This window comes from Aquila chrysaetos, chromosome 9 (assembly GCF_900496995.4).
Source record: "Aquila chrysaetos chrysaetos chromosome 9, bAquChr1.4, whole genome shotgun sequence".
Taxonomy (NCBI): Eukaryota; Metazoa; Chordata; class Aves; order Accipitriformes; family Accipitridae; genus Aquila; species Aquila chrysaetos.
Window position 1 is genome coordinate 32754296 of NC_044012.1, and position 23663 is coordinate 32777958.

At 56.8% G+C, this 23663-nt stretch overlaps 1 protein-coding gene across 16 annotated transcripts in view; it reads right to left on the minus strand.

The window, feature by feature from the left end:
- The window catches only part of NCOR2 (nuclear receptor corepressor 2), a 260683-nt gene that overhangs the window by 62319 nt on the left and 174701 nt on the right, over positions 1 to 23663 (minus strand). For 13 of the 16 annotated variants that reach the window (XM_030024281.2, XM_030024280.2, XM_030024275.2 and 10 more), the window contains exons 13-17: positions 23175 to 23229; positions 20898 to 20996; positions 5818 to 5942; positions 4747 to 4919; positions 1656 to 1718 (exon numbers count right to left, since the gene is read on the minus strand). In XM_030024281.2, the coding sequence (XP_029880141.1) occupies positions 1656 to 1718; positions 4747 to 4919; positions 5818 to 5942; positions 20898 to 20996; positions 23175 to 23229 (515 nt within the window). The remainder of the gene's footprint in view (positions 1 to 1655; positions 1719 to 4746; positions 4920 to 5817; positions 5943 to 20897; positions 20997 to 23174; positions 23230 to 23663) is intronic. The other 3 variants (XM_030024273.2, XM_030024278.2, XM_030024279.2) reach the window with 1 other exon arrangement.

Sequence of the window (23663 nt, forward strand, 5' to 3'; positions counted from 1 at the left end):
GCCCATGTCTCTGAGCCCACCCCGAGCCAGGTGCCCACCGCCTCCTCCGTCCCTGCCCAGCTGTGCCAGCAGCGGGCTCTGCCACCGCCTCCTCCAGCCTCTGAGGTTACCTCCGGAGTTTCGCAGTTGCTGCGAGTCGGAAACCCCCACCGCGCCGGTCCCTGGAAATGCCAAACAGAGCCAGTTCGAAGCATTAAAGCAGCTGCTTCCTGGCAAAGGGGAATTTGGCTTCTCTGTAGAAGTCTGGTGTTGCAATCTCAGTTTCCCAGGTTGTAAGGGAGGGGAAAACATCAGCAATCGGGCTTTACACCAGCAAATCTCCCCGCCTTGTCCTGGCCCCTGGGCTGGAATAATGCTACGTGCTCCCACTCTTCATCTTTCCTCCACGCAGGCTTTGGCAGCTGGTTTTAAGACTCCTTAAGCGCACCTCCAGCATCCAGCATAAAACAGCAAGAGGCACTTTTTAACAACCAGATGCGATCTCCAAAACAAAGCGGCGCTCGGAAAAGATCCTTCCAACGACCCTCCCCTGCTCAGCACCTGCTCGCCCCATTACCTGGCCCCAGGCCAGTTTGCTTGATTAAAGTCTATCTATTAAGTTTTGCGTCTATAGAGAGCCCTGCTCAGCAATGCACAGGATTGGCACTGGCTTGTAAAGAGGGTTGGAACAGCTTAAAGGCGAGTGAGCCAAACACTTTGGGATATTCACAGGCAAAGTAATCCAAGTCCACAGCTCCCATCGGCACCTGGGCAGCCGGCGCTCCAGAACATGTAATCACCACCCCGGCAGCAGGTGCATTTTCCAAGCAGAGTCGAACCCGCTAACATGCCTGTTTGCATTTGCCATCCCCAAACGACACTCATTTCCATTTTAATTTCCCATTTACAATCCTCACCGGGCAGGAGAGTCAGCAGCGATGCAAGCGGGATGCACAGGCTGGGGACGTGAGCTCGACAGCCCATCAACAGGACGTGACTTTGGCAAAAAATTAAAGCAGCGAAAGAGCTGGCGCAGGAGCGGCACGAGGAGGGGAAGTGGCAAGAAGGGCTGTGCTACACTCAGCACTTTTTAAAAACGGTCTCAGCAAAGGCTCTGAATCAGCTCCAGGATGTAAAGTCACCCCACGCTGCCTGCAGCCCTGGCTCTCGCGAGCTCCCCGACACGTGGCTGCGGAGCGCCGGGGTTCACCGTCCTCTCCCTAAATCCCAGAGCTGTGAATGCAGGCAGACGCTCTCGGCATGTCTGGAACAGATCGTGCCAATAGCACAAACCTCCGTAGAGTGGGGCGAAGCTACGCCTCATGCTACAGGCACCAGAAGCTGCAAAAAGCAACAGGCGAAGCGCCTTCCCCATTTCCTACGGCCGGCTCCTGCCTCCCGGGACGCACACGGGCTCCGGCCACAGCCCAGACATCCCCGGTGTCAGCACAGCTCCCGGGGCCGGAGAGGCCGAGCATGCCCCCCGTGCCACTGCCTGCCTCCCCCAACCCCCACATAGCTCGCTGGGAACAAACTAGCAGTGGGACGGGCAGAATCCGGCCCCACAGCTCAAGGTCCACCACCCTGCACCGACTCCAGCGGTCAGACACCGTCCATCCCTGATTGCTGGGTTAGCTCCAGCAGAGCTGACAGAAGAAAGAAAACGAGCAGCTCACCTTTTTTAGCTGTTTCCATCTCCTCTTCGGTCCAACGAGAGCTTTCATTCATCTCTAGAGAAGCTGGGAAGGAGGAAGGAAAGGAGACCAGTCAGCTGTGAGTGGGACCCAGCAAGCCCAGCGAGCTCAGAGGAGATGCCCAAATGCCCAAACCCTGTCCTGCGCCCTGTTCTCCGGAGGCACGACAAAACGCCGTGCAGTGTAAAATCACTTCCGCAGGGAGGGCTGTCACGGTGTGGGCTCTCAAGGCTTTTCCATGCCACGGTAACCCATGCACAGCATTCCCCCCAGGATGCGTTTCGGTGATGCAAAACCTCTACTTTGGGACTGGAAGTGAAGCCAGATGGCTTGAGGGTGGCAGCAGATTTCCTGCTGATTTGGTGCCACGCACTCTGGCCCGCCAACAACAGGTACCTAAGATGGAGCCGACTTCGGCTGTGTGCTTTGGAGGTGGCAGACACAGGGTGGGACCGTCACCCTCGGCAGAGACGGAGAAACAGCGTCACCTCAGCGGTGACTTTGGCCGACCGCATCTGTCAAGGGAGTTGGCCGTGCTTGACCGCGGGCTCCCTCGGTGCCATCACCGGGCTCTCGGACATGTCAGAGCCACTTCCAGCAATGTCGGGGGCTCGCCTGAAGCAGCGCCCATCACAGGGACGTGTGCTGCTCCGGGCGGGAGAGGCGGAGAGGGGAATCAGCACCTGATGCTCCCCCTCTCCTCCAGCCCGGGCACGGTGCTGGGGACACTGAGGTCCTGCATAAAGCCTTCACTATGCAGCAGTCCCGCTGGCAGCCTGGCACTAGAGCAAACCCTACAATAACAAACCAGGGTGTGAGTCAGAGGCAAAAAACAACTCGGTAAGGAAACAGATTTCCGGCTCAGGCTGCCAAGGGGTTATTACTCTAAACAACAGGCAAAGCATTATTTCAACAGTGATGAGAGATGTTTTGACAGTGTCCTTTCAAAATGGAAAACAGGCTGATAGGTTCAGGAGAAAGGATACGGGTGAGGAGAGAAAGAAGCACCTTCCAAGAAGCTCTACAAGAAGCCAAGAGCCCGTGGGAGGACAACGTGGGCTCCTGGGCTCCGATGCCCATGGCATCGGGTGGAGGAATCTCCTTTGCAGCCGGCTGAGCATGACTGCAGGTGTCACCTCCTGGAAGTCAGCGTAGGTCACCACCTCCCCCAGAAACACCGTCACCCCCTGGGACGCTGGCCAAGAAGGAGGAAAATCGATACCTCGCCGCTTCCCCCAGCTGTGGGCAGAGCCAGGGCCACCACGCTCATTTACGTAAAAGCCAGTGTCCCCGACACACTGTGCAAGGCCCTTCGCTCAGCTTGAGGATGACTGTTATTGTATGGTAAAGAAATGTCAAAGAAACGGCCCGTTTGGTTTGATTAATGGTATTTGCTGAGGTTGCGCAGTTATGAAACAGATGCCTACAGGGAGCTCCGGCACGCTGCAGTTAAACCACAATACGGTTTTGTGTTGTTTTTTAATGTTCAATTGGTATTTAAAATGCAATAACTTTCTTAGCCAACCTAAATTAAAGCACTATTGGAGAGACATAAAGTGAAACCAATTGCTCAGATATGTCACTGGAATCGATCCATTCCTTTTTCCCAATTTAACACAGTCTAAAGTCTCTTCTCTGTTCACAGTGAAGTTTATCAAGGACTCCGAGATGCTGGGATAAAAAAAAAATCCCATCTAAGTTACTGGCATTATCTGCTGCTTCTTTGCAGCATTGCTTAACAAGTTTGAGAGGGAGAGCAGGGCTTCGTTGTGCCGGGAACTATTTATATCGCCTGTATGAAAACAGACCGCTCGCAATCAAGGCTTCAGCCAGTTGTCAGCAGAGGAACAGGGAGGCGAAACACCTCCGGGTGATTTATAGCACATGGAACAGAACAAGCAAGAAACTGCAGAGCAAGAAAACCAAGAGGAGTCACCCTGCTTTTATTTTTACCTGCCTTAGGTAGCACAGTAATAATTTCATACTTGATAAAGTTGAAAATATATGAAAATCAGCCAAATTCCTCAATGCATTGGCTTCTTCAAGTCAATACATGAGCAGTTTCCTAGGGTGACCACTACTGATGCTGCAGACGTGAGAGGCAGATGCACCTGACGCGGGGCTGCGGATGCTGCCATGAATTCCTGTCTAGCCCAAGACAGGCGCAGCGGCATCGCACAGCTCCAGCTGACCGCCACTTGCGGTCCCTGGGTGCCGTGTTACGGGCAGCAAGCTCTGCCTCATCCACCTCACTCTGCAGCTGCTCCTGGCTTCTTCCCACTGTGCTCAGCCACCCTGCAGCCTTGCGCAGGAAGGACAGGAAGGAAAATACTGACCATCATGCCTGGCTGGCTACCGATGGGGAAGATGAACAGGGGCACTGGGGACCAGCACGGGAAATGCTGCTTTTTGGGCAAAACAAGCTCAACCTGGGGTGCACAGCATGACTGCAGCTAGGGTAGAGGCTCCTGAGCAGCTGTAACCCACTGCCTCCTCACCACGTCCTTCAGCTGCAGAGATGAGGAAGGGACCAGACTGATTCCGAAGGCCAGGGCACTCACAGACCCCGCAGGCTGCACTGCTCAGGCTCCAGGCAAATGTGAAAATAGAGAGGGCAGGAGAACTGGCAGAGACCCAGGCAAGCCCAGGAGAGCAGAGCAGGCTCCCATGCAGAGCTTGAGGGTACTCAAAGCCCAAGCTGCTGCAGAGGGAAACACACCTCCGGGTGCAGGAGGTGCACGAGCCCTGCATGAACCCAGCCAATGTGCTGCTAAAAACGATGGCTTCCCTTTTTGTCTTTTGCAATACTTTCCCTCTGAGGCCCTAAAACCCACTAACACTCAACCAGGACAACCCAGGCTTGCAAATGCCTCTGCTTCATCCAGGCAAACCGTGCTGGGTAATTAGCAGGATAGAGAAACCTCACTCCTGCCCCTTGAAAAGGAGGATTTCACGAAGGAAATCCCTCCTCTGTGAGCAGGTAGCAGAGCAGGGTGATGGCCCATCCCAAGAGAGTGGACACCCCAAAGGCCCTGCCAAGGTCCCCCCTGTCCCCGTGCCCGCTGCTACCCACCCAGCTCTGCGCTCTGCTGCGGGGCGGCCGCCTCCTCGTTGTTGGCTTCGTTCGCCATGGAGCGGGTGATGCGGCCTTTGCGCCTGCCCTGACTGTTGGCGGTTTTGCGACCTTTGGAGGTGACGGTTTCTTTCTCATCGTTGTCTTCCCCAGACGTGTCGTCGTTCTTGTCCCTACAAAATCAGGGAGGGGAAAAAAAAAAAATGTTGTTGGGTTGGTCGGATTTTTAGGTCGAGCAATTATTTCTCTGCACGTGTTAGGGGATGGGGGGGTTTTTTGTTGGTCTTTTGAGGGGGCAGGTCTGCATTTTTTTTTGCACACGCAGGCTCTTTTCCTGGCTGGGAGCGAGCTGGATTGGCGGTGGGGTGATTTGTGGTGGGGTTTTCTTTCTGCAGCTGGCTGCAGCTCCACCACCAAGTGCACGCAGAGACCTGACGGAGACAGGTTTAATACCAGACCATTCAAATTCATCCCTGCCTCCTCCTCATTTATCTTCCTGAAAGGGACCTGCTGGTAAATGTCTTCGCAGCCTAGATATAATGAAGCCAGATGTTCTTTTAAACCAAGTATTAAGCCCATTACAGATAGCTAGCGGTCTGCGTGCCAACCTTTCCCCGCCACAGCTCTGACGCTCCCTGTTCGGTGTGAGGGAGGCAGAGCTGGCTGAAGCCCTTCGTCTGGGAGCGCTCACGTTGACATCAATAACGCTAAAGGTGAAGTGCTGCGCTTGGCTGCGCCCGGATTGCTCCTCTGACTCCCAGAGGCTTTCGCAACAACAAAACAAGCTGGAGGATCAGACGGGCTTTGTGGGTCGATTAGGTTTATATAAAAAAAAAGCGTATCAGAATTGCTTTCCCAGTTTGGGAGCAGCAGGGAAGGAGAACAAGAAGAGCAGGCTCTGCCCTTCCCTCCCTACGGAGGGGGTGAGGTGGGTGCACATGGTCCTGCACAGGGTCAGGCAGCCCTGGACCATGCCATGTCCCACCACTGCATCCCACCACCGCAGCCCCAGCCCAATGCCCATCTCTCACTGGAGATGGAGGTGAGCCAGGCATGGAGGGTTGTCCTTACTTTGTCAGTTCTTCTTTGTCGTTTTCTGTTTCCTGCTTGTCTTCCTCCTTCTCTCCCTCCTTCTCCTTTTCTTTCTCTTTTTCATCCTTCTCTTCTTGGCTGCTCCGGGGCATTTGCTGCTGCTGCTGCAAAACAAGGGACATAAAACAAAACAACCCCTCAATGCTGAGGCGGATACGTCGCAGCACCTGGGCCAACCTAAATAAACGCACTCAAACAATGCTGGGGGGCAAGCAGCCAAGAGGAAAAAGCGCTGCAGACAGAGGGTACAGGCAGGGCACTTATGGAGACCATGGGGGCTGAAAGCTTTCCAGGGAGATCAGAGGTAGTTTGGGATCAGGCATGGCAGCCACACTCTGGCTCCTGTTCCAGGCAGCGGAACAGCCCCGGCGGCTCCCCCGGGGTCAGTCGGCGCTGCAGGCAGCGAGCAGGGACCCGACACGGGGGAAGGCAGGGAAGTGAGAACAACCCCCCTGCTTCCTGCAGATGATGGCTTAGCAACATCAGTTGTGATATGCAGCCAGTGGGATGCATTTTGCTGGAGCACGAAGGAGACGGGGACACCAGAGATGCCCCAAGGCTCAATGTTACCAACACCGTGATCTTTTTCCCAAGCACCTAACGTGGCCCACAGGAAAAGTTTACGGCCCCGTATCACTGAGAAGGGAAGATACCCGGCTCCCTGCCCGCTCTGTACCGCCTGGCACCCTCAGCGGAGGCCGTGCACCCAACCACCCTGATGCCCCTACTGTCGCTCGGACCAAAGTTGCCGCAGTACCCAGGGGAGGGACACAGGAATTATAATAGTTCTGGATTTTGTTTCAACAGCTGCAGGAAGGAGGATGCTGGGGAGGCCTGGTTCCTCTGACCTCCCTTCCCTCTGGCGACCAGCAAATGAGAGACATTTCATAGAGAAGTAGAAATTAGAGACGGAAATGATTTATTAAACTATCCCGCTCCTGGCTAATGCAAGGCTGCTTGCTCCAGGAAACCCACCCGGGCTTGCCCGGCCCCTGCCCAAGCTGCAGGGCTTCCACCACCCCTCAGGAAAGGGTTCAGTGATGTAACAGGGGGGGAAATAGCCTTAAAGTGGATTTATCAGCAGAAAGCATGATCCCAGGTGGCCTGGTCTGGCCGGTACGCAGCCATTCAGCAAGTGCAGACAACATGTCCCCGCGTCCCTCAAGCCAGCGGGACTGGCCTGTCCCTGATCCGCAGGAACTGGGAGTCTGCCTTGAACATGGCTGTCCCTGCAGCAGCGGTGCTGGATGCGATCTAAACCCTCTGCCCCCACGGGCTGGTGCTAAAAGGCGAAGCGTGGAGCTGTCGAAACGGGCTTTGGAGCAGTTGTACAAAAAAGCTTCTGATTCCTTCAGGCCCCAGTTGAACACAAGTCCTTAAAACGCAGCTGCCGCCATCACCGAAACCCCACAGACTTTCAATTCCTCCTCATGCCGGGAGGGAGGTGGCTGTGCCACCAGGACCCCTGCTCGGCAGTGCACGTGTCACAAGCTCGACCAGCCCTGTGGCACCTCCACGCCGGCACACGTGCCAAATACACCTGTACCGCATCCACGCACCCCTCCACTGCGCTACTGGGAACAGCTTGGAGGGATGCAAGGTGGGGGGGATCTAAGGAAGGGGAGTTGGGGAAGGGTTGGGATGAACAGGCTGTTCCCTGCAGCAACTGGCCAAGGAACAGTGTCGTAGCCGGCATGCCAGGCACTGCCCTCGCCAGGCCCCAAACCCATGGAGAAGGAGCGGGGTAGGCAGCAAGTCTGCTGGGGCTGGGAAGCGGGGAAGCCTGTGCTGGCAGTGGAGGAGCAGGGGCATCTGTCACGTGCATTTCCCCAGCGCTGCCCTGAACTCTCTGACTCCCTCTGAGTCATGCCATGGAGCCGCAGAGAACCCCGAGCACGGGTTCAGCCCAGACAAATACCCACAAGGTGAGGGTTGCGACCTCCGAGGGCTCAGCGGGGAGCAGGGCAGGCTCTGCCCCAGACCTGGCCATCACCACCCTCCCACGTTCCCTTCACCAAGCGCTTTGGCAAGGGAGGGGAGCCCAGATGAGTTTTGCCATATCTCTACCACGTCGTCGTGAATATTTTCTTTTGAGGGATGGAGAAAACCCTGCATCCTGGAGATCCCAGCTCCCTGGGGTGTAAACCCAGCTCTCTTCCAGCTGTAGACCCAGCCACGACCGCACGGGTCCTTGCCCCAGCATCAGGCTGGCGCAGGCTCCCAAAAGAAGCTTCAGCATCATCTCATCTTGTCTCCACACTCATTCAAACCAGAGGGCTGTCACCCTGAGCAGCCATCACAGCTCTTCCCCAGAGGAACAGGCTGGGATGGCGGCGATGCTAACGAGCTCCCTGTGCCAGCCTGCAAAAGCAGGGGTGGAAAGGCAGGGAGAGGCGTGAGCGGCTGCAGAAGCTCATACTGCAACACAGGCGCTTCCCCGGAGAGACGTCTGCCGAGCTCCGGCAAGACAAGGATGGGCAAACCCCACCTGGCTTCAGTGGGCCACTGTGCATCCCTCTGGATGGTTTCCTTGAAACCTCCTGGAGGTTTCAAGCCCAGGCTGGTAGGACATCGAATTAGGGCTACTCCCACCGCAGAGGAGCATCTCGATCCAAGGATGCCCTCTAGTGATTGCCCTGCTCCGGCCACGGCACGGTGCCCGATGCCAGGGTGAAAGCTGGGTGGGCGCAGCACCCTGCGCACAGCGGGACGGCACGGGATGGCTCTCACCTATCAGCCCCTCTCCCACCGGGCTGAAATGCATAAATTGGGTAACGTTGTCAGCACGAGGCCACGGTGGGAAAACTGTCCCCCACTCCACCCGTGGCTGCGTTCATGCTTCGTCTGAAGAAGGCTCTGGCCAAACGCTGCTTTGAACCCTGGCAAGCGTGCAGTGACAGCCTATCTCCTGTGCTAGGGCATGGCTGCATGGTGGGGCACCCCCGAAACACCCTGGGAAGTATCTCCGGGGATGGTCGCACTCACAAATGCCACCTTACATCCCATCCCACCCGGGGGTGCGTGCTGGGCTGGAGGCTGCGGGGCTGGTTGAAGCACCCAGAGCCCTGGGGAGGAGTGGGCACCCCAGGGTCCTCCCAAACGAAACCATGGGAGAGCTCAGCTACAAGCAGCAGGTGGAGAAAGGAGATGGGACACCCTCCCGGGGACCGACCACGGCAGCTGCCTTGGCCCATCCACGCTTACATGCTCTACCCCAAACCTCAGACCAGTCGGCGTCGGAGCCGGACCACGGCATGGCACAGCGCCGGGAAGTCACAGCCGGGAACCCACGAGCCGGCCGGTCCCCCCTCCCGGTGCACGGCTGCCCCCGCGGTGCGCGGGGAGGCTATTCTTAGCGCTGGACGCGGACCAGCTCTGGATGATTCAAGGGACGGGACGCCATCCCAAAGCGTGACAGGCCAGGAAATGCTTCCCGAATTACCAGCTGATGTTTCGCTCTGATTCACACTGCCCCGGTTAGAGGTGGACCGGCAGGTGGGTCAGCTCTTAGCGGACACGCCAAAGGCCGGCACCAAAACTGCTGGGCTCCCGGCAAGCTCAAACCTCTCTCCACCTACATCCCTGCACCCCCGGGAATGAGGCACCCCATCTCCCAGAGGCAAAGCAGGTACGTGCTCCCCACCTTGCACAAGAAGGTGAAGGGATGTGCCCGAGGCCAGGGAAGATGCCTGTGGCAGAGGGCAGGGCTGTCCCTCCTGTCCCTCCCTCCCTCCCAGGTCGGACACTCTAACCGCTGGACCGCCCTTCCTCCTCAGCATTGCTGCTGCTTGTTTTTGCTGCCGACACATCCTGTTTATTTAAAAAGGCCCCAGGACAACATCGCACGCGGGACGCGTGAGCGAGAGACCGATCCTGCTCCGAGTCCATCCTGCTCCGAGTCCACGGGGACAGGCGGGCCTCCTTCCCCGCACGCTCCCCGTGCTCCAGCGTGAGCTGCTGCGTAATTACAAACATCTGCTCACCTCTACCCCAATTTCCCACCGGCCCCAGAGCAGCTGGAGAGGAGCAGAGCGCTGCCAGCCCTCCCGGGAACAATGCATGCACCACCAGCCACCCCCTCGCCGGGGCCCGCGGACAGGCACGCGTGCTCGCCCCAGCACCCAGCTCCCCTCCGGAGTGACACGGTTCGCCCTGCCCAGCCAGCTCCATCGGGCTGGCACGTCGCAGGGATTTCAGCCACTCTAAAACTCCGGCTCCAAACGCGCTTTCGGGGGACACCGGCTTCCAGGTAGGTCCCGGACACTGAAACGCTGGCCCTGCTGAGAACCGACCAACTTGCTGCACGTCCCCGGCAGCAAGTCTGGCTGGGAGAAAGCCCCGGCGAAGAAGAGGTGCAGCTCCTCCCACTCTGTTTACTTCCTTTGCCGAGGCACTGCCTGCTTCTGGAAGCAGGACGGGAGGGCAGGAGGAGGTGGGGGAAGCGGCTCCCCACCTTCGCCCTCCCCAGCCCCTCCGGAGATGCCTGCCGCCTTGGCACAGAGGAGGTGAAACCAGCCAGAAACCCCTTCCCCGCCGGCGGCGTGTCCCCCACCTCCGAAGCACCCTGCTCGCGCGCTCACCGTGAGCTCCGGACCCTCATCTCCCCCCAGATCACTCACCTCCCCGCTCCCCGGCTCCCGCGAGCGGCCGGTCCCCGAAAGCCCCATCGCCGGCTCCCGGCCCCTGCTCACCGCCCAGCCATCCGGGCGCGCTATGCCTTACATTCTCCGGCTCTGAAGGCTTCCTGACGATTTGCATAGTTAAGCCGTAAACTAACCACAACATTCCTCTTATGATTTTGCAATCTGCTGGAATAACTTGGTCGCTCTAAGTCGAGTCGATGAATCATCATCTATAAACCACAGCTCTCGTCACCGGGGCTCTCAGTGCTGGCTGCAGCCAGCGTGATTAATCCGCCAGGATGCCAAGCTTAACCTACGGCGCAGGGCTATTTATTTTCCAAACTTGCAAACCTTCGGAAAACGACTGCTCCTGCCTTCCCCATCCCCTCCGCGGCAAGATGTGCCGGGCTGCGGCAGGGGACTGGGGGCCATGCCAGCGCCCCACGCAGAAACCTCCCTCGCTGCCTGCAGGGCATCCCGGCGTTATCCGCTGGACCGTGCACCTTGCAACTGAGGCACCCGCACCCTCTCCCTGTCCCCCTCACTCTCTGCTCTGCAGCACCCTCAAAATATGCACCAAAACACCGCTGTTGCCAGCGTGGCTCAGTTCTCCAGCCCTGGCCCTGCTGGGGACAGGGACAGGTACAGCCACCATTTCACAGCAACCCTCCCGCGATATTTAGCTGAGCTCATCCTTGGGAGTCCCCTTCCTGCCCCAGGACCACCACCTCTTGCCACCCCCAGCCACGCTGCTTGCTGGTGGACACGCTGGTGGGGAACTGGCTCAGGTCACAGTGACGGTGCTGTGCGAGAGCCCATCCCTGAACCCCGGAGCCGGCTGAGGGTGACGTCTCTCTCTCACGGCAGCTTTCGAGGGCGGATTGGCTACACGGGGATGCCATTTGGCTGCCAGCAGGTGCACCACCTCCGCTGCTGTCATTACAGTGCCCTGGGCTCTTACAGAAGATGAACGCACCACAGAAACCACCAACTCCTGTTTGCTCCTTAAATGAGGAGGGAGCAAACCACGACCGTCTACGCCCTCATGCAGAGGGAGCTGCACATGTCAGGCTGAGCTGCGAGGCAACTGGTTTTGGTGCTGCTCAAGCCCATCCCCAGGCACCACAGGCAACGAGCTCTAGGGTTTTTGCTCAAAGGCGGTTTTACAGCCCTTGCCACAGGCTTGCTGCAGCAGCGCGGTGACGTGTGCCAACCTTCTCCCCACTGTCTCACACTGAATTCTGCCTCGACAGGGGCTTTGGAGGGAGCTGCACCCCACCGGTGCGAGCCCCATCCCCTCCAGCAGCCGGGAGCGCCTGCTCGGCTGTGCTGCCCCTCCCGCGTGCAGGGCGCTGGCTCCCCGCTTCTCCCATGGGTGATTTCAGATCAATGGCATTTATTATGTTCTCCGGGGGCACTTGGCTGCGGAGGAGGCTCAGGCCGAGGTCATTGCACGCAATCAGGGAGTTGCAAATTAAAACCAGCTCTAGATAAGCCAAAGACAAAAGGCTGACACTATGCTGGCCAGGAACACCTGGGTTTGCTTTGCTGCTTCTCCAGGAGCCCCAGCACGCCTGTGATGGCCCATGTACGTGCATGGGTGCCTGCTGGCATCACCCTGAGTGTCCCATGTGGTTCAGTACCAGCGCCTTGAGGCAGGATGCGCTGTGCTCTCTGCGGCACGGCTGGCAAAACTCGGCACTTGGCCCCCACCCCTCTCCCCAGCTCCGTGGGACGCTGTGCAGTGCATCTCTGCCAGGAGCAGGGCTGGCACCACACCGCCGCGGCTCAGGAGCATCCTCTCTCCTCCAGCACCCACACCCATCCTTCCACCTGCTTTAAAACTCTCCCTCTGGAAGGTCACACCAACAAGAGCCAGGGCAGAGACTCCCCCACCGAGCACCGACAGTGCCAGCCTCCTCTTTAGCCTCCACGCTGCCCAGACACCCGAGGTCTTCCCTGGGGCATCCTTCCCCGTTTGCCAATGTCGTAACAGAAGTAGAGGCGCCTGCCGTCGAGGTCTGATGCCACACGGCCGCTGCAAACAGCGCTTCCCGCACGTCCCTACCTGTCCCTCGGCTGCAGGCTGGATACAAAGCGCAGGGAGAATGGCTTAGAAATACATGTATGTATCATGTAGCTGACTCCCAGGGCCTGGAGCCTCTGATCCGATGGCCTGGAATGCCTCAGCCCTCACTGCCACCCACCACCGTGCAGCCTGGCTTCTCACGACCGCGCACAGCACCCTCCGCTCATGGGAGAAACCACAAAGCAAAACAAGCCGCTGCCAAAACAACAAGGAGAGGAAGAGGAATGTCTGCCGGCAACTTGGCTTTGATCGCTTGCATCCCGGGGCTGGGTTTGATGCTGTTGGCTGTGGAAGCAAGTCGAAAAATCAAAGGGCCAGGCTCGGATTTGATAAGGAGAATGATAGCGAGCATGGGGCTCACTCAGTTCGGCTCCGACCACGATGGCCTGGAGCTGTGCTGCTCCTCCGCCGGCAAACAACAAACTCTGCAAGACAGCAATCGTTACGTGGCAGAGATAGAAAATGCCAGGGCCGTGCCCAGCGTCCCAGGAGGCACTGAACGGGCCCTGCGCACGCTCGTCAGCGCAGCTCTCCGGCACCGCAGGCCACAAAACACAGCCGGTGCCAGCAGCAAAGAGCCGGCAGCCTCAGCTGGGTTGCCCCGCTGTGCCACGGGAAAGCCCCATGCCATCTCCCAGGCTGCCAGTCCTGGGGGCGAGCAGCGTGCTGCAGACGAGGAGAGGGGCTGGCCGTGGGACTGTAGAGATGCCGGACCCTGCAGCATCACTCACCAGACCACGGCACGACCGCGTCTGGTGCACGCACCCGAGCGTGGGCTCATCTCGGGCAGCACTGGGAGCCTGTTGGGCACAGGAGCCTTTCGGCCAGGGGCCCCTGTGAGTCTCAGCACAGTCCAGCGGGCACCGACGCCTTCCGACTGCTCGCTCCTTGATCTCAGTGAAGCACAGAAGTGATTTTTACAGGACCCTGCTCACTTGGATCCCTCCTTAAACCACCGAGGGCTTTTCCATAAGAGGAAATGTTTCTTTTCTGGGTCGCTGCTGAGTTTTTTAAAAAGTGATTTGATTGCTCACGAAGGGAAAATGACCCGAGGGGAAGAGTGTGCAATGTTTGGAAGCAGTGGAGATGAGCCCCCACTCTGTCCCAGGCAGGGAACACGTGTTTTCTCTTCCCTGTGGTTTGCTTTACCCTGCTGCCCTCTGCTCACACCCCCCCCCAGCCACATGCCCACCCCTCTCCGAGCCCTGCCAACAGAGGAAGGTGCCGGGTCAGCGGCTCGCGGGACACGGAGCAGCATCCATGCACGCCGCAGATGCACCGGGGGCAAAGCAAGCCCTAGATCCTCTCGGAAGCAACTTTCACTGGGATTTTCAGCTGTGCCTGCTTTAGAAAGCAACTTAGCAATGATGCAACCTATTTCCTGTCCATTCCCAGTCAAACCCGGATCACAACGACAGACAAAACAACTCATCCCAAAATCCAACCGCTTCTATCACTCTCTGTCCAGCTGGGAAGATGCTGCAGGTCCCCCACCAGGATCAGTAATGGTCAGCCTGGATCCCAAACCCCCACCGTGAGGAGTACTCACGTGGGTGCAGGCGTGGTGGAGCACTCGCCAGGAGGATTCATCGATCTGCTGCTGGAGAAACACGAGTCCAAACTCAGGGGCCAACCGGAATGAGGGGGTTCACGTCACTTTTAAGTGACTATTTTATTATCGCTAACTGCAGACACAATCAAGCTCCATGGAAGAGCCTGGCTGCGGTGGCCAAAGGGTCCATCAGCAAGAGGTCCATCGGCAGCCCGTGCCGGTGCTACCCTGCAGGGAATCGGCTGTGCGTCCCTGCCTGCCGGTGCCCGTCCCTGCTCCGAGCCCACAGGTCTCCCTGTCGTCCCTGCACTGCCAGCAGCCCACGAGGCCACGCTGGAACCCAGGGACCCAGCAGCCATCCTCCTGCGGTAATGCATCCTTCGATTCTTTTCCCAAATATGGCCTCATCGCTCTCATTTAATCACCCCCAAAACTGCAGCTGGGATTTCAGGAATGCGAGTTTCCATTGTGTTTGCCCAATTACGCTGCCTAGAGGGGTGGCAGTGAGGAAAGCTGCAATGCCCTTGTAACGGGGGAATGGGCATGATACACCTTATGGGACATACCTGGGGGGGCAGGGTTTGGGAGCGACCGGAGCCCAGACTGAAAGAGCAGGCGCCAATGGAGGTTTACAGAACCGATATCAGCTCGAACATCGCCGTGTCTCACACCTCACCCGCCTTCTCTGCGCAGGCACCCCAATGCTCAACCTCACCCGTGACAGGGCAGTGACAGCCCCTGGGCGACAACCCTTTACCAGCCCTGACCGCACACTCTGTACCTGGCAATCTCGGCACCCCAGAGAAGGCAGGTGGATGTTCCCGTTTCAAGGCACGGAGGCGAATGTAGACCCCGGCAGAGAGCATTTAGCAAAGTACAGGACGGGCTGCAGACCCTGAGCCCTCGCCCATGATCCCCCCCAGTACTGCTGTCAGGCTGCCCTGTGAGCCGGGAAGTGCCCGAGCTACATCGAGCTGTACGAAAAGCATGAGAGATGGGTGTTTTCCCAGAAACAACCACTTTTCCTGATGTAAACCAGTTTCTTTGCAAGTTGTATACCACCAGCCACTGAGCAGGACCTGTTGCCTCCAAACATACTCCAGCACGACCCTCTGTGCCCATGGGAAGCCCGCTGCTTTCCATGAGGATGGTTTTGGACCACTTTTGAGGATTCTGGAAGTTAGCTGGTTTTGTCTATGAGGAGATGTGGATTTAAAGAGCAAGAGCCTGCACTGAGCAGCACACACATGAGCACGCAAGGGACAAACGCTCTGCAAGACGTTTCTCCTCATAAGGCTGCACCCGAGCAGGACCAGGACCATGGGGTCTGACCAGGTTTGACTGCTTCTCATGGGTCCTGCAGCCTCAGCCTGGCTGGGCAGGTTTCCCCAGCCACCAGCAGTGCTGTCATACTGCAGACCCGTCCAGAAAATGAGCCAAATTCAATCCCTTTTGTGTCCCAGCAGCAAGCTGACCCAGCCCGGGCCACACATGATGGCAGGATGGGGCAGAGCCAAGGGGCAGCACTGCAGCCAGGGGACAGGACAGCGAGCGTGGCCACCTCACAGCAACATCCATCCCATCAGCAGAAGATGAACCCGCGCCCCAACGCTTGACATCCCAGGCATCATTTCCAACCACACAAGCTGCTCCATTACAGACCACCCCTGCCCGCTCCGCAGATAATTTCAGTACTCTTTAAAATACAGCGCTCAAGTCAGCACAGGCTTAAATGCTTGTAGAATAATTTATTGGTATTTGCGGCAGCAGAGTTTACTGGCCACATCCAGGGCTGTTCCTGTATGATGTGCTGCATTATTAAACCAGGGTTTTATGACAAGTATCTTCCCGCGTCTGAAAGAGAAGTTGTCAAACCCTTTGTCACTAATGAGGAGCCACTCCCCAGACTGATGAAAATCAAATCCTTCCCAGAAATAAATATCATTCGTTAGCCGTTGTGGTTAACGGAGCAGGGGCACACGCACCATTTGCGGTGTAAGAGGCACTTTCCTGAGCTCCGGACCCCATCCTCACAGAGGGAGGAGAGGTGATGGCATGGCAAGACTGGTCAGCGGCGGGTGCTCTGCTCCTGCACCGGGGATGGGGGGCACGGAGACCCGGAGCCGTGGGCAGGCGGCACCCGTCTGGCAGCCCGAGCCCTGCCAGCCCCGCCAGCTGGGACGGCGCTTCCGCGAAAAAAGTAAACGGGTTGTTTATAAAAATCCAGGCTGGGGCTGTTTAACCGTGCCGGCGAGGGGAATGGTTTGCGTTTGGGGAGGGCGGGACAGCCGGCGGGACGGATAATTCGACTTGGGTTTTGGCAGGGGGCAGGGAAGAGGGTGGGCCTGGGAAAGGCCGTCGGCCCTGGCAGGGGAGCACACCATCTGCCCGGCCAGGTCACACCGCGGGCCCCCGCCCCGCCGGCACGGCTCTGGCACGGCTCTCCGGCGGAGGAAGGGGGGGTCCGGGCAGCTCCGGTCCCCCCGGGTGCCGTGGAGCGAGTCCTCGAAAGCGTCAGCGCTGACACACGGGGCCCTTTTGCCGGGGAATACGTGAGCACCGTCTGACAGCAGCGCCGAGGGGGACCGGTATGACGGCACGTCCTGTGGGCCGCGTCCGTCCACCGCGGCAGCGCATGACTTCATCCCCCTCTGAGTCATCCCCAGGGCGGGCAGGCGGCTCCTCCAGCCGCCCATCGCCGCTGCCGACCGACCCGCCGCCGGCGAGAGCATTGGCAGCTTTGCCTGGCGGGACGGCCGCCCGCCTCCCCATCCCGGCACCGCGTGGGAGCCCCACGGCTTCTCCCCCCGGGAATTCACCGGCACCACCGTAGGAAGCATAACCAGCGTGCTGTGGCCGCTCCACTGCCACGTGGGCAACGCTACTCCAAAATCAAAGCAAATTTATTCTGGAATAAAGCCCCCGCACCTCCGCACGGAATAATTATGTTGAAATAGAGTCACTTTTCTTCCAGCACGGTTTCAGCCCAACGCTTGCGCTACCACAGCGCGGCTGAACAGCTTGCCCAAAGAGCGAAGCACACGGCGCTAATGGCCTAGCTTTAATTTTGGGGCCCCCCGCTACAAAATTAGGGGTGTTCGCAGGGAGATGCTCTTTGAAATACCCTCAAGAGTGACTGTGACAGCCCCCCAGGCGACACATCCGCGCAAGGTCCTCTCATTACAAGCTCATGCAAATTTATGCTTATTACTGTACATTGAATATTGGATCAGATCGGTTTACCATGACTCAAACTTTTTTCTTTTTTTTTCTTTTTTTCTTTTTTTTTCAATGAGAAATTACACGCTTGGAAGATATTCCTCTTCCCATTGATTCCCCACTTTCAGGGTTAAATGGCATTTTCCATACCCGAACACAGAGGATTATTTTAGAAAGGATCTTCATCTCAGGAGCCTGAATATTATGCATAATGATCCATCAGATGCTTGCGCCTTTCATTCATCGGCACTGGGGAAGGCAGTGTGCCGGGAGCATGCGCCCTGCCTCAGAGCGGGCGGCTGCTCGGTTTTCTGACAAACTGGAAGCAGAATCATGTAAGTCCCTGCTCTTGGCAGGAGATTTTTAGCAATAAGTAGCAGCTTTATGAGGAATATCCTTTGCCAGGGGACCATCAGCCAGGGAGCAGTGGGATTCTTATTTTTTAATGGACTTTTAATAAGTAGGCCACAATGATAATCTTGACACCAGAGTAGCTTTATTTCTACGTGTAATTATCTCCACTTCACTCTCAAGCTCCCCGCAGCCTCCAAGAGCAAATAAGACCACCAACCTCTCCGTGAGAAAAGGAGCGAGAAAACAGCATAGGGCCACTTGAAATGCTATTTGTATCAGACCTCATCCGCTCCTCTCATCTGATATAAAAGTCAACCTCTCCTCCCCTCTTCTAAATCAGTTAAATCTCACTTTTGGCATTTAACTGCTTGAACCCTTACCAGCCAGAAAATCTGTGCTCGGAGCACGGGCAGTGCTGGGAACACAGCGCCATGTCTCCCAATGCTGCAGGCAGACTGTTTGCACCCCCATCTCCTCCCTGCGTGCTGCCCATCCCCATGCTGTCCCACCGTGTCTCCCGTCCCTCATCCCATCACCGTCTCTGGTGGCGGAGACTGTGCAGGTGAAGGCAAAGCCCCCGGTGCCGGGGCAGTCCAATGCCACAACTTCCCTGCTACAGCCCTGACTCTTCACGAGGCCACACGGGCAACAGGATGAGGGACTTGCATGGGGTTAAAAATAATGTGGGACCCCTTGGAAACAAGCAGGGAGGATGGGCAGCCAAGGTGCTGGCTGAGCCTCTGGGACGGGTTACTCCCCGATGAGCACACCTTCTGCAGGCACAGGCAGAATTTGACCAGCTTCTGAAGGTCCTCACTAAGCAAAAATCCCGCCAGGAGCACCCCTCCATCCCAGCCCTCCAGACTGGCCAGCATCTAACCTCTCCCATGCTGGTCTGCGCAGCTGCACGCTGACCCAGCCTGGCCCGGGAAAGCAGGTCCCATCGGCACCATGCTCAGGGGAGACCCCGGCTCCGTGAAGGGGTGCAAGAGAGACACTTCACCGCTCCCACCAGCTTCTGGCAGGACTTTTAACAACACATTCCTCCCTTTGTTACCTTAAAATCCCACCCTAAACCGACTCTCTCCCCAGCACAGCCTCCCTCTACAGCACGGACCCAACCGTGCTGCCCCGCCAGCCTCCGCTGTCTCCCCTGCGCAGCAGCGTGCCCTTCCCAAGCCCGCGTGCAGCCTCGCAGGAAACAGATGCAAGCGACATACAGAATACTGAAGGTATCGCGGCACCAAGTGTGCATTTCAAGACCCCCCCCAAGATCTCTGGGGGAGAGCTGCTCCAGGCTGGATTGTATGCAGGAACTCTTGTTCTGCACCTCTCTCCTACTGCTATCCATGCAGACAGCCCTTGGCTCTTACAGCTTGTCCGAACATCCCACCTTCCATCTGAGCATCCAACAGTAATGGGAAATATTCACTGCTTCGCCTTCCCCCCAGACTCAGGGATCTGACTCTTCTTTCAAAATCAATACTGTTCTGGTCGAGGTCTGCTCCAGCAGAGGTGTGATCTGCTCCCTTCGGTGCCCAGCAGCCTCCCTCTTCATGATTTACAAATATTGCTGTCCCCTACTTGCAAAAACAGTCCTGCCTTTTACTACAGTCAACGCAGCAAGTCCCTGCCTCCAAAGGCTGGCACTGAACGAGGCTCCAAATGGTAGCACATGAACTCCACTGCCCAGGCTGGACCAGATTCGTAAACGAAGGAAAGTGTCGTGGGAAATTCTGCAGCTAGTGATGCTTTGGATACTTTCAAAAACCAAAATACAAATAGTACCTGCTGGGTGCAGGATGGGCAGGTCTGTGGCCGCAGGGTTAGGTAGGTAGATGCAGAGCAGAGCATTAGATTGCCGCTCTTCCTCCACACTTGTTACTTGCTCAACTTAACATTGAAATCAGAATGAGCTGTGCTAAATGTCTCCACCGCTAACAAGAAACAAATGTGGCCTCATGTTCTAGTTGCTGTGATCTAACAAAACAGACCATGGTAAACACTATAAAAATGTACTGGAGGGAACCACCCTGTGTTTGCTGGGAGAGGGACTGGGTAATCTAATAGGGTTTTATCCATCTCTAATGTCTCTGAAAAAAAGAAGGGAAAATTGGGCCCCGTCCATGACATTCGTCATGTGCTAGCTATTCTGATGTCTTAATGCTGCAGAAATCAAATTGGAGCGAGGCTACCTATCTGCCTCCCAATCAGGATCTAGACCCAAGTGCTGCTTTTTATGGCCATGCAGCGTGAGGAGCTGCTGATGTCAGCGGTGGCACGGGCCAGGCCAGTTTTTCCATCCCTATCCCCAGGTTATCTGGAGAGATACTCCCTTTGCGGTCACCTCACTCTCCTCATGACGTGGATAATCGTTCACTTCATGTACCTGAGGACCCACCAGCGGGACCTTCCTCTGGCTGAAAGCATTCATGGGGACAAGGTACCCGCCCAAAAGGTCAGCACTTATCTGGGTACCTAAGATTTGTATCTTGGCCACGGTAACGGCAAGGGTTGATTCAGTCACCTACCCTCAGGCACCTCCTGATGCCCTAGGTACCTGCCTGGCCCTTAACCAAAGGGTTAAGGGTCTCCTCTAGCTTCAGCACCAAATCCCCCACGGGGATGTCAGACACCCTCCGGCACTTCACAGAGATTTATATGCCTCTGTTCAGGCGGTCAGCAGAAGTCACTCCCACTCAAGTCATTCTCCTCCCATAACTCTGCCCATAGGAAGAGCCTTGGGCAGGCTCTGCAAGGCAGGAGCACCCCCTCCCAGCTCCCAGGAGCCCCTTCCCCGTCAGCACGCCGGTTGCCGTCTCTGGAGGGGAGAGAGAAACACGCCCCGCTCGGTTCTTGCACAGAGCCGCAGGCTGCACGGGCAACCCCGTGCTACTCCTGATGCATGGCCAGGTTTTCTGCATTCACTCCATCAACTTTTTCAAGCATCTTGGGTTTGTTGTTTGCTTTTTTAAAGCTACTGTGACCTTGGCACGGGGACGACAAACATCAACTGCCAGAAAACAGCATGTTCTGAAAAGCTATACAGAGCAAAACCACAGCCCCATCACAGTCTGAAAGCGAGATCTCCATCTGAGGAGGGGAGAAAAGCAGCATTTGGGTTGCTCAGAGAAAGCGCTGCTGAGAACCTGCAAGTGCAAAGCTCTGCAGCTCCTTGCTCAGCCCGAGGGACGACGTTTCCACGCGCTCCTCCAGCTCTTACCTGGCTCTTCCCGCGCCGCCGGTAATTCCTTCTTACAAGGTTTTTGTAATTCTCATTCTTCTTGGTCAGGTAGTAATACAGGACGCAGTCTGCCACCGTCTGCAATGACACGGGCAAGTCAGGGAACAGAAGGTCCCATCCCCTCGCGCTGTCGGGGCGCGGACTTACAGGAGCAGCATTCAGGCCCTGCCATTGCCAGGTCTCCTGCTGCTTCTGAAGATCTGCAGCCCAAACAGGCTTCCCTGAACCTCCCTCCCAAAGCCCTTCAGTGGAGCTGGAAGAAGAGGGCAACGCACGTTGTCCTAGTAAAAAGGCTCAGCTCTTCCAAGGGACAGACCATGGCCATCCCACAGGCGTGCCAAGATGGAGATGGGGGTGCAGAGCAGAGAGCACCCCACGCTGGAAGCAAAGCAGGGGGAAGGGCTGACCCCAGATGACTGTGGCAACTAAAGGCAGAAGAAGGAGAGCCGCCTGTCACCCTCTGTTGCGGTTATGCGAGGCACAACCTGCCACGCGACTGTCAGCTAGCGTTATTTCCAGCCGCTAAGCTCACTGGCTTGAGCGTGCACAACTTTCCCGTGGACAGATTGAGATCTGGGCGCTCCAGAGCTGCCATCCCAACTCCAGCTCCAGTGGTTAGCTCCACAAGCACCATCCAGGATCGGACACATTAGGAAAATGGGGAGCTGTGGCTGGGACATATTCTGCTCCTGAACAGCACGGAGCGTACCATGCTGGGAAAAGTCCTTTGCTGAATTGGGTGGGCACCTGAACACTGGTCTTGGGCTACACCTTCATATACAGGATCAGCAGTTGCATGAACACAAATAATCCCACACACCCATCACACCTGCAAGTGCCCAGGAGCAGGGCGCTGCTGCATGCTCGTGGGGGTGCATGGGGGCTGCGCTCTCCCCATCCCTGAGCAAGGAGTGGAACCATTTGCAAAAACAGATTGCAACTTTTAAAGTGTTAATTGGATCTCTTTCTAATCTAGCCCTGATTATACACACACACGCGAACACAAAAACTTACAGTCATCTGTTCCAAGGGCTAAGATCACTATTTTTTTATAATGCAATTTAAAAATCTATTAATTCATTACATTGAGCCATACTTTGCATCTCCCTCCAACAGGATAATGGATGTGTTCTGTATCATAATTACAGCCTGATTTACAAACGAGTACAAATAAAATTAGAAGACATTTTACGGCTTGGAACACAGACTGGATTGTGAGCATCATCCAAGTCCCACCACTTTCGGCTTTAACAAGTGGGAAAGGCTGAAAAGAGCCTGGTATCTTACAGTGACAACAGCAGCACACGGTTGCTGGTGGCCTTTGCTTGCTTGCTGCTTTGGACAGAAAAGTCAAGGTCTTATAAATTATTTCCCCAGCCTGAGTCATGCAGAATCGGAAAATAATTTAGGCTGGAAGGGACATCTGCAGGCCACCTCCCTGAAAGCAGAGGGGCTCCCCCAGAATTAGTGGACACTGCATGGATGAAATACTGCATGACATGTGCAGAGGATGCAACTAACTGCAAGGGCCAGAGAAGAAGCAGCTCTCAAGTGCTTCTTGCTCAGGAGAACACCTGGTCTATCGCTATCTATCCAGGCTGGGTCTGTCCAGGATCTGCCCATATGGCCTCGCCCAGAACAGGACCAGAGACTCGCTCTTCCCTCAGATCTCTTTTTCAAACCTTTCTTCCATCAGCCCAATTAACAGCAAAAAGGGAAAGTCCAAGAAGCACAACACAGAGGCTTGGGAAAGGTCAGGCCCTCCTGTGAGCAAACTATTCCTAAACACCAAGGGAAGATGTGTGTGTGCTTACATGACACCAACCCAAACTGCTGGATGAACTGGGACTCAGACCACCCTCAAGATCCCCTCCCTGAGCAAAGAGGGGACCCCTCTGCTTTGTGCTGGGCAGCCGGGTGCCCACGCCCTCTGTGCGACAGCCTGGCTGGTACAGAATGCCTCCAGGAGATGCTGGAAAGCAGCTCCCCCAGGCAGATCACGGGGTGGGCTGCAACGCCTACGCGCCAGGCTGGATGCGTTCACACATCTCGCGGCGCTGAGCTCCCTGTCTCTCTGCAGCTGAGTCAGTCCCTTGTCTCTGCAGGGAGCTGGGAGGCGTCTGGACCGTGCCTGGGGCTCTGAGCCACCACCGCCCACAGGTGCCCAGCATCCCCCGGCTGCTCCAGCACCAAAGGGAGCCACGTGATGGAGAAGAGACAGTGCGAGGCAGGTTAAAGCCAGGCAGGGAGGCTTACCTTCCTGTCCAGAAAGGATGCGATCAGGCCAAAGTTCTTCGGATGCTGCATGAACCTGCGGGAGCGAGAGGGAGAGGGTTAGTATGGGTGCTGCCTCCGACCCCCCTCGCAGCTGGGCTGCCTTGCCCTGCGCGCCTGGAGCAGCGAGGCCAGCTCCCTGAGGGACTTAGGGGTTTGAGAAAATATTTGTCTGCTGCTCAGCTTCCCAGAAAGACAGGAACTTTAAATTTAGCCCAGTGGAGCTGGGCTGGTCAGGAGCTTCAATGCACAGATGTTCATCACGGGGTGGGACAGGGCAGGGGGGCTGGCAGTACCCAACAGCTGCCCATCACCCTGCTCGAACCCACAGCCACCCAAGCTCGTACCGACAGCAGGACAGGCACAGAGGGCAGCTGCACACCCGGACGAGGCCTCAGGATTTGGCAAGGAAAGGGCGAGGAATTGCCGTCAATGGCCAAGCACGAGCACCCCGCAGCACGGCTGGGGGTG